The 20,746-nt window shown below is 38.7% G+C and overlaps 1 protein-coding gene across 2 annotated transcripts in view; it reads right to left on the reverse strand.

Moving 5' to 3' along the window:
* Cenpi (centromere protein I) overlaps nucleotides 1-20,746 on the reverse strand; it is a 79,310-nt gene that overhangs the window by 21,748 nt on the left and 36,816 nt on the right. For both annotated transcript variants that reach the window (XM_027932838.2, XM_071606885.1), the window contains exon 16: nucleotides 7,712-7,806. In XM_027932838.2, the coding sequence (XP_027788639.2) occupies nucleotides 7,712-7,806 (95 nt within the window). The remainder of the gene's footprint in view (nucleotides 1-7,711; nucleotides 7,807-20,746) is intronic.

Consider the following 20,746-nt stretch of genomic DNA (forward strand, 5'->3'; position numbering starts at 1 on the left):
CAAAACATATCAATCCAGAGGTGATTTATTATTATGGAGATCAAACTGGACGGATTTCTGCACTGAACAAGCTGAAAGGAATCATAGACATGGTACTGACAATCCCATAGAGATGTTAACTGGAATGGGACCATTTGCAGATTTAGAATAGTTAAATTATGATTTACCAATTTATGATCAGATTAGTACGTGTGCTAGGAGAGCCTGGAGAGAACTATCAAACAAAGGTGAAAAAATTTTAGATTTCAGTCAGATCAGGCAAGGACCAGAGGAAAAATTCTCGGATTTTGTAGCTTGCCTTTACCAGGCGGCTAATAGGACCATTGGTGACTTAAATGCATCTGAGATTTTGGTCAAACAATTAGCTTTTGAAAATGCCAAAAGTCTGCCAGGAAATTATCCAACCCCATCGGAAAAAAGAAACTCTTTCTAAATTTATTTGCCTTTTCTCTGATGTGAGTCCGGTGCAATCACAAGGTTTGACAATTGTTGCAGCTTTAAAGCAAGTTTTACAGCCTCAGTCTAGGAGATGACACTCTCAGAGGCAATGTTTTAACTGTGGTAAGACTGGGCAGATGGCTAGGGACTGTGGTTCGTCATGCAGCCAGGGAGATCCACCTGGTTCCGGCTGGCACCATTGAAGAGGTGACCATGTGGCGTGGAGAGGCTCCGGCAGGCATTGCAGAGGTGGCCAGCTGCCATTTGTGGCAGCTTTACAACCACTTCCATCTTTACTGCCAGGGAAACTGGACATAGGGCCTGCCCCAGCCCCACCAAACAGTAGGGGCGCTGCAGTTTACACCAGAAGAGGAGCCGGGGCTCACAGTCAGACATCATCAAGCCTAGCCCAGCTGGCCTGGCATTACTATGCTTCCGGGATGCTTCCACCCCAGGGGCCGAGAGCTTGGGACTCTGAGTAGCCATGGGACTAATTTTAACTCCTGAAATGGGCCCAAAACAAATTCCTACAGGGATTAATGGGCCTCTGCCGCAAAATACCATAGGCCTAGTGTTAGGATGAAGCAATTTAAGTCAAAGAGGAATTCAAATATTGCCGGGTGTTATTGATCCAAATTTTGAAGAAGATTGTTGAGAGCCACAGTTTAGTGGGAATGATGCCTGGCATTTTGCTAGAGGGAATGGTTGAAAGGTGACCCTGCTCCGGGATTAGGGCAGATTAGGGCTCCGGGATTAGGGCGGATCCTGCTGCTTTGGGCACGGGCTACTATGGAGTTCCCATTCAGTTATTGCGGGGGTTGAGTTATTGCGGGGGTTCCGAGAGAATTGGCGCACGGAGCCTGAGCCCGGTGGAGGGAGTGTGTTCCCGGAAAGTGTGTGTAGATTGCCAGTGAGAGTTTGGGAATAAAGAGTTGCTGTTTGAACCTACAAGGCTTTGTGGCGGCTCGGTTATTTGTGCCCAGACAGACTGCGGCAAGAGATCAGGGTTACTGTTCAATCAATTGCATTATTCAGCTTTCTCCAAGGGATGTGATAGCACAATTAATATTCTTGCCTTGTCACTCCTCCAATGGCCCAGGTGAAAACCCAAGTTCCAGGTCCCTGGACCAGGTGTATTAGGCTCAATTGGTTAGACAGGAGCGCCCTCTATTGAATCTTAAAATCAACCATAAAAATTTCAGAGGTGTGTTTGATGCAGGAGCAGACAAGTCAGTTATTTCTAGCAGGTACTGGCCAAAGAATGGCCTTTACACATTGCACCTGCCAGCTTAGAAGGGATTGGTCAAATTTCTCAACCTGCACAAAGTGCTCAATATCTTTGGTGAGAGGATAAAGATGGTAATTGTGGAGTCTTTAAACCCTATGTCCTAGACACCTTGCCAGTAAATTTATGGGGTCAAAATATTCTAAGCAGCTTGAGCTTGTTATTAATAACTCCAAACTCCATTGTGTCATTTCAGGGACTTAATCAAAAATTTATTTCTCCTAGGAAATTTGAAGGGAATTCACATGAAGGGTATGTACCTATAACCTAGTCTCCCCAGAGAAAACTAGTTAATTCATCCAGCCAAAACTTTTGGCAGGGGCACTGACTTTCTTCCCGCCCCCACCCCCCAAAAAACAAAACAAAACAAAAAAAACATCAGAAAAGATTAACTGGCTCACAGAAGAGCCAATCTGGGTTTGTCAGTGGCCCTTAACAAGGGAGAAACTTAAAAGAGCCAATATGTTGGTCCTGGAACAACATCAGGCTAACCATATAGAACCTATTTTTAGTCCAATTTTTGTAATTAAGAAAAAGTGTGGTAAATGGAGGTTGTTGCAAGATCTCAGGACAATTAATTGTGTTACCAAGCCCACAGGAGCTTTACAACCACAGCTTCCTTCTCTTACAGGAATTCCTTTAGATTATCATCTAATGATGATAGATCTAAAAGATTGGTTTTTCACTATCCAGATGATTGTAAAAACATTTGCTTTTAATGTTCCAGCAATAAAATTTTAAAGAACTAGTTAAGAGATATTGCTGGAAAGTATTATCTCAGGGTATATGTAATAGTTCAACTCTGTCAAAATTTTGTGGCACAAGCTATCACGCCAATAAGGGAAAAATTCCCTGATGCATACATTATTCATTTAATGGATGATATACTTTTAGCTCATGCTAATCCAGATGTACTTTTAAAAGTTTTTGCTCAATTAGAAAATTCACTTACTGCGATACGTTTGTGCATAGAACTTAAAAGGTGCAAAAACATCTCCTTTTTGGTATCTAGGTAATATAAAAGAAGGACGCACAATTCGTCCTCAAAACTTACAAGAGTCAAAGGATTACACACCCTTAATGATTTTCAAAAATTATTAGGTGATATTAATTGGCTGAGACCATCTTTAAAACTAACAGATTTGAGTCTAGCAGATTTGAGTCTTTTGTTTCAGATTTTACAGGGGGACTGTTCTCCGACTTCTCCTTGTCAGCTCTCAACAGAAGCAAGAACGGCCTTAAAGAAGGTTGAATTTGCTATTAAAAGTGCTCAACTTACAGAATTAACCCACAGGAGCCTACATATTTATTAATATTTCCCACTGCTTATGCTCCTACAGGAGTGATATGGCAATCATTGGGAGTTATTGAATGGATCCACTTAGTTCATTCTCTTCAAAAGTCATTAACTCCTTTTCATGATTTTGTTGCTAAGTTGGTTATTAAAGGCAGAACTCAAGTTTTACAGCTGGTTGTATCATAATCTAATATTGTTTTTATCCCTTATTCTACTCAACAAAATGATTGGCTTTTCCAAACTTCTAATACTTGGCAAGTAGCTTTTGCTAATTTTCCTGGTCAGATAGGAAGTCACTATCCTCATGATAAAATTATTCAATTTGCCTTAGTAACTACATTTATTTTTCCAAAATTGTGCATGCTCAACCAATAGATGGAGCACTATCCGTGTTCACTGATAAGTCAAGTTCAGGTAAAGCAGGTTTATATAGCCATGCTCAGACAGAGGTAATCCTGCACAATGAGCAGAACTTCAGGCTTTCATGTGTGCTTTAAATCATTTTGCAAATGAGTCAATTAATATTTATTCTGATAGTTTACATGCAGTTGGAGTTACAAAAAATATTGAAACTTCACCTATTGGGTACACACCATCACAAGAGTTATTCAATTTGTTTCATACCTTGCAGAAGACAGTTCAAACACATCAACATGCATGTATTATAGGCCATACACAGGCCCACACTAATCCCCCAGGGCCTTTAACATCAGGTAATGATAAGATTGATAAACTGGTTGCTGTTTGTCAGCAACTGTCTTTGTATGACTGTGCACAGGCTTCACGTTCATTACATCATCAAAATGCTTCTAGTTTGCACAAAAATTTTATTATTACTAGAGAGCAAGTGCGTCAAATTGTACATCAATTCCCACAATGTGTTGTACACATTCCATCTTTACCATCTGGGGTAGATCCCCACGGGTTATGACCAAATCAGTTATGGCAAATGGATGTAACTCACATTCCTCAATTTGGCAAATAATGTTATGTACATGTAATTGTAGATACTTATTCCAGATTTATCTTTGCCACAGACATGCAAAAGAAAATACGCAACATTTTATTTCTCATTGCCTAGCTGCCTTTGCAGTATTAGGATGTCCTTTACAGATTAAAACTGATAATGCACCAGCTTATACTAGCTCTTCTTTTCAGCAGTTCTACCAACAGTTTCGTTTTGACCATAAAACAGGTATTCCTTACAACCCTCAAAGTCAAACCATTGTAGAACGAGCTCATTTATCTATTAAACTGTAATTACAAAAACAGAAAGGGGGAAATAGGACCCCTCCCAAAATAACCTTAACCATGCCTTGTTTGTTTTAAATTTTCTAAATTGTGACTCAGAAGGTCACATTGCAGCTGAGAGACACACATCTTCCACAGTAACAGATTCTTTAAGCCAAGTTTGGTGGAAAGATTTACAAACAGGTCAATGGAAAGGACCAGATCCAGTGATGATATGGGGTACAGGTCATGCTTGTATTTTCCCAGAAGGTGCATTTTATCCTACTTGGGTACCTGAATGTGCCATCAGACATGGAGGACCTAGAGGTAAGGTTCAAATGACTGAGGATCGATCCAGAGATGACTCCTTACAAGAAGAGGAAGGATGAGGGGGAAAAAAAGATGGCCCAGAGAGACCCAACGGTGAAGCTACCCTCATGGAAGTTTTTGAAAAATCTGACGCTGCAGGCTGAGCAGATGATCCAGTAGCAAGGAAGGACTAAGTCTCCAGCTATGAGCTTAAAGCAATGCTAGCTGTATTGAGCTGCCAGGTAACTGGGACACAGGGAGAAACGTATCGACATACTTTCCAGATCCACCTTTAGTACACCCAATGGTATGGACTAGAGAATCCATCCCACTATTTACTAATGACTCACATATGATGGGAGGTTTTACAGACACCCATAGTACTCCCATCCAGATGACTGGATTTAATTATTCTGGCTGTAGCGGTCAGTTACCTATGTGTTGGTCCCTCAATAAACATGCTGGCTGTCTAAAAGTGTCCTTTGAGGAAAAGAGCAGTTGGGGGGCCTAGACCAGCTAATCATACTGGCCTCAAGTACTCAAAGCCATATTAGAACAGTTATTAAAAGGGATTCTCTCATAACAAGCCAGTCATTTCAGCAGAATGTTCATTAATACCTCACTGTCCTAACCATTCTTCAATAGAAATTGGCACATTCCCTAAATGGATGGATTGTATAAATACCTTCCCAATACAGCATAAATTGTCTAGAAATAATGGGTATATTTTAGACTAGTCTCCGAGGACTGACAAAAAACAATTACATAAGGGTGCTGCCATGACCCCTGGAGGTTTTGTTAGTAACATCTTGATCTTCAGCAAAGGTGGCATTCAGAAAGATGGCTGGCATTTGATTGCAGCCTCAGAATGTTTACATTTTACTGACAAACCTTTACCTGACTTTGTAGGCAGAAATTGTAGTAAGGAAGGTTCTTATTATGGCCTGTGAGCCTGTGTTCATTCTCCTTATGTTTTAATTACTAGAGATGTGAAAGTCAAAAGAAAAGATGATATATATCTTGTAGCCTGTAATAAATGTAATTTAACTAATTGTATCACCAGATACAATACAGAGAAGGGAACACTGATACTTCACCAGTCCTCTTTTGTTGTATTGCCAGCTAATATCTCAGAGCCATGGTATACTGATCCTGGTTTTCAAGTGTTACAACAAATACATGCCCAGCTGACCAGACCTAAGTGAGCTCTTGGATTTATAATACTTGGAGTGGCTGCCTTAATTTCATTTATTGCTTCCACGGTCACAGCTTCAGTGGCCAAAATATTCAGCATGCAGATTTTCTTAATAATTTGGCTTAGAACACTTCCAAAGCTCTTTATAATCAGATAAATATTGAGGAAAGGACTGAAACTAAGCTAAATGCCTTAGAAGCTACTGTTATAAATATTGATAATGAGCTTTCAGCTTTAAGGTTCAAGGAAAGACTCAAATGTCATACTGATTATAAATATGTGTGTGTTACTGCTGCCAAATACAGTGTTCCCAATGGAATTGGGAAATGGTTAAAAACCATTTATTAGGTATTTGACAGAACAATAATAATAACTTGGATCTTTTGGAGTTATATCATCATATTCAAGATATACAAAAAAGTAAGATTAATTTTTCAGTTCCTACCTCTTTACCTGATCAAATACTTTAAGAGTTGAATGGTTTTAACCATGGAAACATACTAAAACATTCTACATGGTATATTATTGGACTGTTCGCTTTGCTATTAATCCTCTCTTGCAATCATAGGATGTTGTGCCTTCAGAACAAGAATTCTAGATAGCGACTCATCACATACTTTTTCAAAGAAAGAAGGGGGAATATATCGGGAGCTGCTCTGGAAATATGCCCTTAAGTCCTGAGCAAGAGATACTGAACAATTATTGCACCCCACAATAACTTGGGCTTTACCTCTACTTAGATAATGAGGCATGGCTCCAGGAGTAGGCGTTACCTGGTGGGATTGAGTTACACTCACCTGTTCCTCTGTAATCCTACCCTTTGTCCCTTTTTTCAGATAGGATGTTCTAAGAAACAGCTTCCCCCAATAAAAGCCAACTCCAGAACATGCACTCCCTCTCTCTCATCAGCCTCTTGTGACTTTCTCTTGTCCCCCTGTGGGAGCCTGAGGTTGGGAGCCAGGGAAGCCATCCTGAAACTTATAAAAAGTTATTCTGTGTCTGTGTGGTGGGCTGGATGGGAGCAGCATGAAATGCTCAAAAAAGGTAAATTAATTGATAAAAAAAGTAGATTAGTTGTTGCCAGGGCACAACAGGGGAATGTCTGCTAATAGGTATAGCATTTCTTTGTGGGAATAATGAACACATTCTGAAATTAGATGTACAACTTTGTGAATATACTAAACCCCAAGAAATTGTGTACTCATAAGGATAAACTTTATGCTATGTGTATTAATTATATCTCAAAAAACCCCGATATTTTACAAAAATGATCCAGGAAGTAGAAGGATTTATAGATTAAAAAAAGGTTAATCATAAGTTAACTTTTGAAGGTGGATGATGGGTACCTAGAGGTAACAATGCACTATTTTCTCTACTTTTAATTATGTTTGCAACTTCCTATAATATAAAGTTTTTAAATGCTATAAAATAATGTGGCTGATAATAGAATAATATGATTATGTATTTCCTTGAAATCCAGTCTTTTACTTCCACTTTTAGGGTAAAGCACACATTTAATGGAAATTTGGGCTCTTTAACCCAAAAGTCAAGATAAATTAATACACCTAACCAAATTACACCAGAGGAATGGCAAAAATTACCTCAAAAAATTTCTACTCATCATCAAAATTGGCTTTACATATATAAGAATACATTTTATAAAGTGAGTTAGGCTGAATGGAAGTCAAAGTTGCAATGCTAATCTCAGCTCTCCAGTGTTTTGCTAAGTTAACTCATACCAAGTGCTTTGAGGCTAAAGGGCTGCTTTCTGACATAGAATACGAACCTGGAGAATTTTCTTTTTGTGGGGAAGAAGAGTGAAAACAAAAAAAGTATTTCAGAAAAGTACTACCAAGCATTTATAAGAAACCATAAGGTTTCATGACACACTATTAAACTTCATATGCAAACATTTTTATATAGATTATCTTTTCTGGAGGACTGTAAGATAACTCACAGAAGACTGCTCGTCAGAGGTTTCATGCAAATGTCCACAGAAAGCCACAACAGCCAGTTCTGCAGTAGCTCTTTCAGACTCTGAAGAACACTACACTGAGGGGGCAAAACAAAACAAAAAAAAATCATTCAAAATATCATTCAGACATAACAGTGTTCAGAACAGAGGGTAGAGGTAGAAGGGACCATAGAGATGACTGTCTTAGAACTCAATAGGTGCTGCTCCAACATGGTAATTCTCCAGGTGACAGATGACCTCAAATACAAGTTTATTTTGCCATTTTCTCTACAAGAAACTCACCTCAACAGGACTGACCTAAAACAAGACTTTTTTTCTCTAAATTACATTCATTTATAACAAATATTATATCATCAAATAAAAACATCCTTTCCAGGAGTGGTAGAGCATGCCTGTAATTCCAGCTACATGGGAGATTGAGGCAGAAGGAGCTCAAGTTCAAGGCCTGCCTAGGCAACTTAATGAGACCCTGTCTCAAAATAAAAAGGGGCTAGCGAGAGAATGTGAAAAAAAGGAACACTTTTACACTGTTGGTGGGACTCAAAAATAGTACAACCACTATGGAAATAAATATGAAGGTTCCTCAAAAGATTAGACATGGAGGGCTGGGGATATAGCTCAGTTGGTAGAGTGCTTGCCTCACATGCACAAGGTACTGGGTTCAATCCTCAGCACCACACACACACACACACACACACACACACACACACACAAAGACTAGACATGGAACTACCATATGACCCAGCTATACCACTCCTTGGAATTTATCCTGAAGAATTAAAGTCATCTTACTTCAGCAATACATGCATATCCATGTTTATAGCAGCACAGTTCACAACAATCAAATAACCAAATTAGGAAACCAGCCTAGGTATCTATCAATGGATAAAGAAAATGTAGTATATATACACAACAAAATTTTATTCATCCATAAATAAACATGAAAATTATGTCATTTGTGGGAAAATGGATGGAACTAGAGACCATCATGTTAAGTGAAATATGTCTAACTCAGAAGGTCAAGGGTCGTATTTTCTCTCCTATGTGGAACCTAGAGAGGAAAAAGGAAAAGAAAGGTGGGAGTGGATCTCCTAAAAATCAGAGAAAGATCAGAAGAGGAAAATGAACGGGGTGGTGGGTAGAGAGGGAGGAGTAAGTATTGGGGACAAATTATATTGTTACAATGTGTGCATGTACAAAGATATAACAACAAATGTCATTACTGTGTACAACTATAATGCACCAATTAGTTGTGTACAACTATAATGCACCAATTAAAAATGTGGGGGAGGGGTTGAGGTTGTGGCTCAGCAGTGGAGCGCTTGCCTAGCATGTGCGAGGTTCCTCAGCACCACATAAAAATAAATAAAGGTATTGTGTCCAAGAATAACTAAAAAAATATTTTTAAAAATGTGGGGGAAAGGGGCTGGGATAAGCCAGACACAGTGGTGCATGCCTTTAATCCCAGAGGCCCAGGAGGATGAGACAGCAGGATTCCGAGTTCAAAGACAACCTCAACAACTTAGCAAGGCCCTAAGCAACTCAGTGAGACCCTGTCTCTAAATAAATAAAATTTTAAAAAGGGTGGTGATGTGGTTCAGTAGTTAAGTGCCCCTGAGTTCACTTCCCAGTACCAAAAAAAAACGGGTGAGGGCTGGGATATAAAGTAGAATGATATTATGTAAATTGCTGATAAATGGATGGAATTGGAGAACATTATGCTGAGTGAAATACGCCAGATTCAGAAAGTCAAAGTTCAAATGTTTCTCTTACATGTGGAAGCTAGAGAGAAATAAGAAATTTTAAAAGAGGGGGTGGGTGATCTTTTGAAAACAGAAGGGAGAACAATGGAAGAGAGGAAAGGAATGAAAGGGAGGGAGGAGGGATAAGAAAGGGGAATGAGAACAGAATGAAATTAACCAAACTATGCCACATACAAGTACAAACATATTATAATGAATTCCACTTTTTTTGTATAAATATAATACACCAACTTAAAAATTAATTTAGAGTTCTGGGGAGTGATAATGGCCAAATTATACTGTTACATTATGTGTATGTATGAATATGTAAAACAACTCCCAACATTATGTACAGCTATAATGTACCAATAAATAATGTGGAAAAATTATTTTAAAAACCTAAGTAAAATTAAAAGGGGTGGGGATGTAGTTCAGTGGTAGAGAGCCCCTGAGTTTAATCCCCAGTGGATGCATGGGAACCAAACAAAAACAACAACAAAAAATTATCCTTATTGTCCCCTCTTAGAGATCCTTTGAAGTTGCTACAGATGAGTTTTCCACCCCTTGTACCTTGTGATCCACAAGTACAAGTTACTGTCTTAATATTTATTTTTTATTTATAGGCAAACACAATATCTTTATTTTTTTATTTTTATGTGGTGCTGAGGATTGAACCCATTGCCTCACACATGGTAGGTTAGTGCTCTACCTCTGAGCCACAACCCCCGACCACAAGTTACTTTCTTTTTGAAGGTCATAAAATTTATCTTCTCTGACTTTGAAAATCAAATAATTCTAATCTTTCCTTTCTCAGGCTTTGCCTTGATTTCCCAGGATTGCCTTCACATATAAAAAAGTAGGAGTCATAATAGAAATTCACCCAGGGTATTAATGATTATAAACTATAGAATCTATAAATCTGAAACCTTTCTTAAATATCTTTAATAAAGAATGGCCTAGTTACAGGAATATTTCCAGCAATAGGGTGCATACTACTACTTCACAGAACAGTTCAATTACTTTTTTTTCCCTAGAAATTGACACTTCAGTCCAACATGGTGGCCCACACCTATAATCCCAACAACTTGGAAGGCTGAATCAGGAGTATCACAAGTTTGAAGGCAGCAATTTAGTGAGACCCTGTCTCAAAAAATAAAAAGGGCTGAGGATAGAGCTCAGTAGTAAAGCATCCCTGGGTTTAATCCCCAGTACCCACCCCTACACACACAAAAAAAAAAAAAGAAAAAAGAATAAAAAGAAAAAAAAAGAAACTGATACTTCATATTCATATTAAAAATATGTCCAAGTTGAAAGCAACCTGAGTCATCTAAAACAATATTGACTTAGAAAATCCCTCTGCCAGGGAATTTTATAATTTGAAAAAAAAAAAATCAATATTACAATGCTAAATGTACAAATCAAAAAAGTTTATTTCCCCACCCACCTACTCTGCCCCCACAACAAAGGAAGGTTTTCATGTTTATGGAAGGGTCATGTTTTTTTTTTTAAAAAAAGGTAAGAAGATGTGTATGTAGAATCTTTTCTACATACTCATCCCTAGTAGACAAATGTTAAACCTCTGCTTGACCTCCTCCACTGTTAGGAAATACAACTACCTGTGAAAATCCTTTATTCCTTTTTAAGTCTGCTCTGCCTGTAATAAGATGCTGCCTTCTAAGCCAGGCATAGTTATGTACACTTGTAATCCCAGCAACTCACGAGGCTGAGGCAGGAGGATGGCAAGTTCAAGGCCAGTCTCTGCAACTTAGCAAGGCCCTAAGCTACTTAGCAAGACCCTATCTCAAAATAAAAAATAAAAAGGGGTGGGATGTAGCTCAGTGGTAAAGCACCCCTGGGTCCAATCCCCAGTACCTAAATAACTAAATAAATACTGCCCTCTAGCTAACTCTGCCTCTTATACAGAGAACTTCCATGTAAAGATCCTTTAAAAACCTGAAAGGAACCAAAAGATCTTACTCTGTTTTTCTTCCAGGAAAAATCTCCCTAGTTCTTTTACTATCTCAGGCTAAAAAGTTTGAACTTATCTTGTATCCTTCATGCTTTATTTCCAGTCACCAAATCCTATCAAGTTTTTCCTTCAAAATGTCCAACTTATTCATTTCCTTCCCAATTCCACTATAATTACCCTATACCAGTCCTTCACATCTCTATCCTCCTAGCTAGTCTCCTATATTCTAGTCTCATCTCCCAAACCCTAATTCTTTCTCCATGGCTGCTAGACCCTTGTATTTGAAGCACTCTATCAAGTGCACATTGCAGTGTTGAATGCCTTAGCAAAGGAACAGCAGTATGTATATGTCACATGAAGATGCTCAAGACAGCTATCTATTCCTACAACAGAAACTAAATAGAAATAATAATGGAGAAATGACTAAATAGATTGTAGTACTATGACTATGGTGCCATTATTAGAAATATTATGAAGACTATGTGGAAACATGGAATTCTTATGCAATGATAACTTTGTATTTGGTTTTTAAAATTTATGTCCATTATGTCTGAAACTGTAGAAAATGATAAATCAATAAGAACAAAAATTGAACAATTAACGTTCCAAAGCAAAGACATCATGGTTATGGAGGGTTTATGGGGCTTTTCCTATACAAAATTCTACAATGAAAAAAAAATTTTTATGACAGACACAATCAATCAGGCACAAACAAAATGTACTAGAATGTAAAAATACTTTTTATAGATTTTAAAATATTATTCATTTATTAAACTAAGGTGGTAGTCAAACCATACAATAATAAGTTACTATAAAGCCTCTGAAACTAATTGAATTTCTAGCTAATTCTACCCTATTTCATGTTTCTATTATTCTTAGTCACCTCCTAAAATATATGCTCCTTTGGATATTTATCCTTATATTTCTCTGTGCTTCATGTCCCCTTTCATTAATCCTACCCTTCTCAAATCTCTCAGTTGCAATACCCTAAACTTTTATTCAATGTTAACCTACACCCACACATTCATATTCTAAAAGTATGCTTCTCTTTTTACCTTAATTATATTCTGATTCTGGCTTAGTGGTTAAGAACTTCTGGGTTCAATCCCTGATACCAAAAACAAAACAAAATAAAAAATCAAATAGACCTTCTATTTAATCAGGTGACACAGGGGAAAAAATTCTCCTTGTTTCAGAATGTTTACAAATATTTTATCAGCTACAGAACCTCATAAGTCAAACAACTACCAACAGATGAATTGAAGACCCCCATTTTAGATTGCATTTTGCTAGTTTTTCTCATGACTTTGACTATTCTTTGGTTTTCAAAACACAAAATTGTCTATCTCCAACATTATTTCCAAACAATTATTTCTCCTTTCTTGTGTAAAAAACCCTTTCTCCTTTGATGCTCACATTATCCAACTACATTACCATTTACATTTTTGTTTGTTTTAGCAGTGCTGAGGATAAAACCCAGGGCCTTATGCATGGTAGGAAAGTGTTGTATCACTGAGCTATACCCACATCCCCCCACTTTATTTCCCCAAATCTCTACTATCTATCTTCTGGAAACTCATCCACATTCGTTGAGGACCTCAACACTCTGCTTCGTATCCTGCCATTGACAACTCAGCTATGTCAGTGTCCCCCCAAAGGTAATCCACTCAACACTTCAGCTTTATTTTCTTGACCTTAAATCAAACAGCCTTCACTTTCACTTACCTTACCTACTTCTACAGCCACACACTAGATTCTGTCATAACCTAAATTGAACCACCACTGAAATCTACTACTTTTGTGTTGTAACTTTCTGTTTTTCCTGCCTTCCTATTTTTCTTCACACCCTCAACTCCAACTAACTATACTCTTGCTATTCAACTTCACATTCAATCCTTTGATTACTTCATTTTAACTTCTATTTTCAAGCTTAACCTTCTCTTATCCTTATTTCTCTATATAGAACAGACCACACTGTCAATCATTCTCAATTCTCTTGCACTCCATTCAATCATCAAAACTCCAGATTCATTCAATTTTTTTATATTTATTTTTCAGTTGTAGTTGGACACAATACCTTTATTCATTTATTTTTTTATGTGGTGCTGAGGATCGAACCCAGCCTAGCACATGCTAGGCTCTACCACTGAGCCACAACCCAGCCCCAAATTCATTCAATTTTAATACATATTTTCTTTTCTTCATTATTAAGCTGAAGAAAATTACAAAACTAGATGTGTTAGTGCCACTCCAAATTTATGTTCTCCAACTTCAGCTGGACCCTTAATGAAGCTCAATAATTCTTTATTTGTCTTTGATCAGTGCATGTTCTTGCTCCCCTCCCCATCTGCGTAGGCTGTCCTACCTAGATAACCACCCCAAGTCCTTCTACTTAATTCTTTCCTGTGTAACATGCTTCCTATTTTGAAAACTTTAACAGTCTTAGGCACAAATTATTTTATTTTCTTGCCCTTTCTTCCAACTCTACAAATATATCTACATATCCACCTAACCATATGTCCTTCCCCATACAGTTTTAGAAGATAAGTGGTGCCTCCCATTTCTCACCATCCATTCAAGCAAACCCCTTTACCTAGTCCCCAACCCTTGTTTAAGTATTTATTTAGAGACAGGTTCTCACTGAGTTGCTTAGTGCCTCACTAAGTTGCTAAGGCTGGCTTTGAACTCGCAATTCTCCTTCCTCATCCCCCCCAAGCAAGCCACAGGGATTATAGGCGTGTATCACCATGCCTGGCTCCTCTACCTAGCCTTAATTCAATACTTTCATGTTTCTTCTGGAACCTTATATCATTAACTATCCCCTATCTTTCCTCAATTTTCAGCCTGTCTCTGTTTTTAACTAGCTCTTTCAGCTCTATGTATAAACACTCAGGTTTTTCTCTCTCATTCTGGGGGAAATAAACAAGCAAATACAACTTCCTTTCAAAGTCCCAATAAGAATATCTCTTTCTGAACCTCTTCTTTTTAGGCAAATATGAAGCATGCTCTGTAACCACTGTCTTCACTTTTTTTTTTTCCTATAATGCTGGGGATCAGCCCAGGGCTTTGCACATACTAGGCAAACACTCTACCACTAAATTATATCCCCAGCTGTCTTAATTTTTTCACTTTGTATTCACCCTTCAAACCTCACAACCTGGCTTCTGGATCCACACTGTATTAAAATTAGTCACAAAGTTAGCCAAAATCTCGGTATTGTTAATTCCAAAAGAAAAAAAGAAGTGGCATCTTTCCTGGAATATTTGGCAACAGTATTCCTTAACTCCTTCATGATATCCTGTATTCCCTTTGTTTCCTTGCATTATTCTTCTCCTAGTTCTTTTCATACCTGTTAATTCCTTAAGGTAGCTTTACAGACTCTCCTCATTTTTAGCTTCAGAATTAAATACTGAATATTCCCTTGAGTTCTATCCTTGAAGACTGTCTGTTTTCCGTTCCATCTTCCCTCCCCCATCCCACCTCTCACTTTCATAGAAATACATGTATGTATGCATAAATGTGTATGTGCATTTTTGGTTTAACCATAAGAAATTGCTAATTGTCTACCATCTTTGACCTACATTTGGCAGTTGTGTATGGTTCAACCCAATGTTTATAGATAAATAGCTCTTTAGTGGAATAAGATAAAAATATAGAGCTGGGGCTATAGCTCAGTGGTAGAGTGCTTGCCTAGCATGTGTGAAGTACTGGGTTTGATCCTCAACATGGCAAAATATAAATAAATGAAATAAATGTATTGTGTCCATCTATAACTATACACACACACACACACACACACACACACATAGATAATAAAAATAAACAGAAAAACCCAAATAGAAGATTGAGAGAAAATTACAAAAAATAAACTACAAAATGGAGCCTCTGAAAATTTATTAGCTAGAAGAATTGGTGTGTATTTTCATATGAATGATAACACTGATCAGGTAGTAAAAGTTATAAGCAATATAAATAAATCATATACACTGGGTTGGAAGGTGGTGGACTAGAGGTGGCTACATTCTTAGATGCACCATGGCATGACACCAAAGTAGCAGGCATACAGTTTTTCAGTGAGGTGGGTGAAAGAGGGATTTCACTAACATTTAATATTGGCCGCTTAAGTGCTTAGGGACGCCGAAATTTCAGTACAGGAAACAAAGAAGAAAGCCTACTACCTGCAGCCGCTGTAACATACTCACCATAGACAAAGGGAGGGGAAGTAAAGGAAGCCACATTCCAAGCTGTCATGTGCGGATAAACATGAGATCAAAAACACTGCCTACTGGGCTTGGGCTGTGGCTCAGTGGTAGAGCACCTGCCTCTCATGTGTGAAGCGCTGGGTTCAATACTCAGTACCACATAAAAATAAATAAATATTGTGTCCATCTACAACTAATGCCTACGCTTATCTGACCCAAGAAGCTGCACTATGTGCAGGTTCTTGAAAAGTGCTCTCAGGTGCTTAAATAAGTGAGCTCTGTGTCTCAATTGGTCATGGAGAGCTGACATGGGAGCCATTTTAGGAGAGTATGCTCCCAAGGCATCTGTGGGACTCGGGAGATAAGAACACACACAAACACACAAACAAACACACACACACACACACACACACACACACAAATATCCTGCAGGTGCCTATCGAGGGACCTAGGCAGTACCTGGCTGAACATGAGAAATGGCATTGGAGTAGACTAAACTCAGGGGGATTCTAGTCAGAAGGGCCAAGGGGAGTCTTCATGTCTGGTGGCTCACATGACCAGATGAAGTGGGGAATCTCTGGGAACAGGGGTGAATACACTCAGGGACTAGTCCCCAGAAGGCTGTGCTCCTTGGGCAGCAGTGAGAAGAGGACTGGCCCATGATTAGCTTTCTTAGGAAGAAACCCGCATAAGTGATCTGCTAAAGTCTAACCTTAGGAATGGAACAATCCTGTCTTTCCAAAAAAGGTACCATTCAACAAAACCAAATTAGACCTGAAGCCCTGAGGAATGGAACCAGCTGTCCATGAATTGAGACCACTGAAACTGTGAGCCCTCAAATTAACTCTTTCTCCTCTACAGCTATGCTATTTGGGTCATTTTGTCACAGCAGTGACGAATTGCTGACTAATACATATATCAAACAGCTTCAGTATTAGGCCACTTCAACAGGTAATTCAGAGAGCAACACAAAAACAGGAAGAGGTTAACATCCCCCCACCCCTTGTTCTATCAATACATAGCTCAAAAAAAAAAAAAAAAAAAGGAAAGAAAGACTATTAGACGTAGACAAGGACCACCTATTCTGGTCAAATATTTTGACCAACTCAGTGGAGAAGCTCTCTTCAATCTTCACCAAGATTTTGAAAAAAAAAAAAAAAAAAAAAAAATATATATATATATATATATATATATATATATATATATATATATATTTTAATTTTTTTCTTCGTACTCCTTCCATGTATGTGTATGTATGTGTGCATATACATGTGTGTATGTGTGTGTGTGTGTGTGCGTGCGTGCATGCAAGCATGTGAATTCTGGCTGTCCTGACTGTTTCAGGGACATATATGCATACACTTATTTGTCTTTTTTTTTCTCTCACATTCAGCATTTTAAAAAATGTAATTATCTTTTCCTAGCATTGTTGTGTGAAGGTTTGGGTTCTTTAAACTGATATTATATTATTTTCATGTGTTTATTTCTCTTGTTTCTCCATCTTCTCCTGCTAAAGGCCAAATTCTATTGTTTTCCATTGTTCTCTCCCAATACCTTGCTTTTATTATTTTTCCCCTCACTCTGTATAAAGATCACATGACATACTCTTCTGTATTCTGTTCACTTTCTGAAACTATAGTCTTTTCTAACTTCCCAACACAGTTCCTGTATTTTTACTCTCGTTCAGAACTAAATGGTTTATATAACTCCTGCCCCCACAATAAATGCTAACACCATCATTACTACTGTGGATGATCTAGTTGATGCCTGCTATTTGCTTTAAAGGCAGACTAGTTCATGGTTATTGTTTTCACTGCTGATAATTGCTGAATCCACCCTTCCTTCTTTATTGGTGGCAATTAACATTAAAGATGGCATTGTAGGATCTGGGTATTTACTTTAACACTGTTTACTATTTGCTGTTTGCAACAATTGATACTACTGTTATTTTGTCCCCATTCTGTGAGGTGCGGGAATCTACAGGGACACTAAAAGTTCACGGTTAGAGATTCTGCTGCTGAGCTAAACATTCCCCTGACATTATACCAACTCAAAAAAAGGACAAGACAAAAGGCCCAAGCCATCAACAAGGACCCAAGGAGGAACAACCAGAGTGGGAACTCAGGTCCCACCCCTTGGCTTCTACCCATACATCAAAAACAAAGAGAAGAGGAACAATGGTTTTCTTGAGAAGCACTGATGTGACATTTGAGTGGTAAACTGAATAGTTGCTTTCTTCATGGACCATAAAACTATTGACAAACTAAACAAAAACAAAAAAAAAAAAAAGGGAGAAGTCCCAGAACAAATAAAATAACTCACACAATAAGAGGTAGATCTCTGAAAACATGAGAAAAGAGGCAAACAAAATCTATAAACACCCAACAAAGGATCCCACTGAGAGTAAGGTGGACAAATACCCAGAGAAAGATTATAAAAACTGATTCTCATAGGAATGAATTAAGAGAGCAATTACAGACCAGGTGTGGTGGTACATGCCTATAATCCCAGCAGTCCGGGAGGCTGAGTCAGGAGGCTTATGAGTTCAAATCCAGTCTCAGCAATGGCAACGCACTTAGCAACTCAGTGAGACCCTGTCTCTAAAAAAATACAAAATATGGCTGGGGATGTGGCTCAGTGGTTGAGTGCCCCCAAGTTCAATCCCTGGTACCAAAAAAAAAAAAAAAAAAAAAAAACCCACAAAGAGAGAGAGAGAGACAGCAATTACAGTAGATAAAAGACCACATCAATAAACAAATAAAATAGTGAAAAGAAACCAAGCAGAACTCCTAGAATGAAAGACACAATCAAACAAATTAAAAGCTCACTCAAAGATATCACTAACAGATTAGACTGCATAGGAAATAGAACCTCAGCCATCAAAGACAGAACTTTAGGCACTGAAGACAGGCTATATGAACTGAAGTACACAGAAGGCAGTAAAAGGGAAAAAAAAATACAGAAAATATAAGAACTCTGGGACAACTTTAAAAGACCAAACCTGAGACTCACTTGGTTAAGAGAACAAGGAGATACAAACTAAAGGCATAAAGAACATTTTTCAATGAGATAGTTACAAAAGAAAAAAAAAAAAAAACTTCTCCCATAACCAGAAATGAGATAGACATTCACATACAGGAAGTTTGAAAGATCCCAAATAGATGTAGTCAGATAAGAAGCTCATCAAGACATATCATAATCAAAATGCCTAACAGAAAATAAGGAAAAGGGCCAATGCTGTGGCCACTATCACTGAGCCACCTACCACTGTTGCCTCATCTACCAATTGCAGCCACCTTAGGACACTTCAACCGCCACCATAGCCACCTCAATGTGGTAGCCTCCACCTTGGGGACACCTATCTGCCACAGTACTGCCCACCACAGCACTGCATCTCTGAATGGGGTCACCCACTGTCACCACATGGCCCTTCCTCACTGCCCCATTTCTGAAAGCAATCGCCTCCATCTTGGGACACTTCTGCCACATGGTGGGTTACCTCTGCCACTACCATTACCATCTCAAGCTGCAACAGCCTCCATCTTGGGACACCAGCCAGGGCCTAGAAGCCCAACATCAAGGTACCTAGAGGTTTGCCACCACCATTGCCACCAACATATAGGGGCATGTCCACTTCAATCTAGTGACACCAGCCAGCGCCTGAAAGACCATCATCAAGGTACCTGCAGTTGTGCTAATAGCCACCATCTTGCTGCAGAGGCAGGAGAAAGCCTTGCACGGGGTTGGTAGATTAGAAGAGGGTGTGACAGCATCTAGCTTTTGGCTTTCATCTTGCCCAGACTTTCATCTTGCCCACCCAACCAGTCCAGCACCCATCAGGATTCCACAGCTAACAAGAGCCGGCACTTACTGGGACCCAACACCAGTCCAGTCCCTGACTCCCAATCTGGCATCCACTGATCCCCTGGCCCCACCAGTTTGGCAATCAATAGGGCCCTCCAGCTCCCCAATCCCTAGTCTCCCAACCTCTCCCTAGCCACCAACCTGGCCCAACACTTGCAGCAATGTGACTGGCCCACAGCTCTCAATGCCTGGTCCTGATCTGCCCAATACAGAACAGCTCTTCACAACAGACACACAGGTCCCAGTACTTAGCCATTAGGACCTCTAGAGAGAAAGATAACTAACTGGGAAGTCAGGGCAGGGGTGTGAGAGATACAGTTTAGAGACTAAATTAGACAACAGGAATTTTAGGGACCGCAAGCAACATAAGGGGCTAAGATCAGCTCCTACATCACACAAGTGGACCCCAAAGGAGATTCCCAGGGTGCAGTCTTCCAATGGAGACTGGCAATTGCTAAACCCTGCCTCAAAGAGTTCCGCCTCCAAGACTAATCCACCCACCACAGTAACCCTCACATTCCTGAAGATGGAGATACCATCAAATTCCAGACAACCTCATCTATGAGATGAGAAGGGAAGCAGAGAAGATACTGAACTTCAATAGAAACAATTGTTTGATTTTCCTTAGATTTTTTTTTCTTTTTCTGGTTTTCACATCCACACCATTTTTTAAATCAAGTACTTTTCATATATCAGCTACTGAGGACAGAGATGTCTGAATGGTATATTACAGTTTTGTTGTATATTCTTTAATTTTTACTTTTTTTTCTTTTTATTCTTAATTTTTTTCTTATTTACTTATGTTTTTACTCTTTCTCTATATTTTCCTGTCACTTATCTGTTCCCCGGATTCTCTTCTTCTCTTTTTCTCCTGCAAACAGCAAACTTCTATTGATTCCTCCCTCCCTTTTCCTACAATCTAATACTTCTATTTTCTCCTCCAACTTCATAAACATCACATCCTACAACAGCCCTGTTCTCTTCATCTACCATTAGAAATTGTAGAACATTTTGCAAACATATTGCTTAGGTTGCAGACAATACTTGAACACAACATTTCTGTTTATTGCAACAAAACTGTAAATGTCTGAATAGGAACTATTTGGTTTAAGGCTACATATTGTTTGCATTGAGTGCTGTTAATATTGATCTCCCCCTGAAAGACAAAGTTTTGGAAACCTGCAGGGTGGAAACTATAATACCTTGGATCTGCACTGCTAGAGGGGAAGACACAAGAACA

Source organism: Marmota flaviventris, chromosome X (genome assembly GCF_047511675.1).
Source record: "Marmota flaviventris isolate mMarFla1 chromosome X, mMarFla1.hap1, whole genome shotgun sequence".
NCBI lineage: Eukaryota > Metazoa > Chordata > Mammalia > Rodentia > Sciuridae > Marmota > Marmota flaviventris.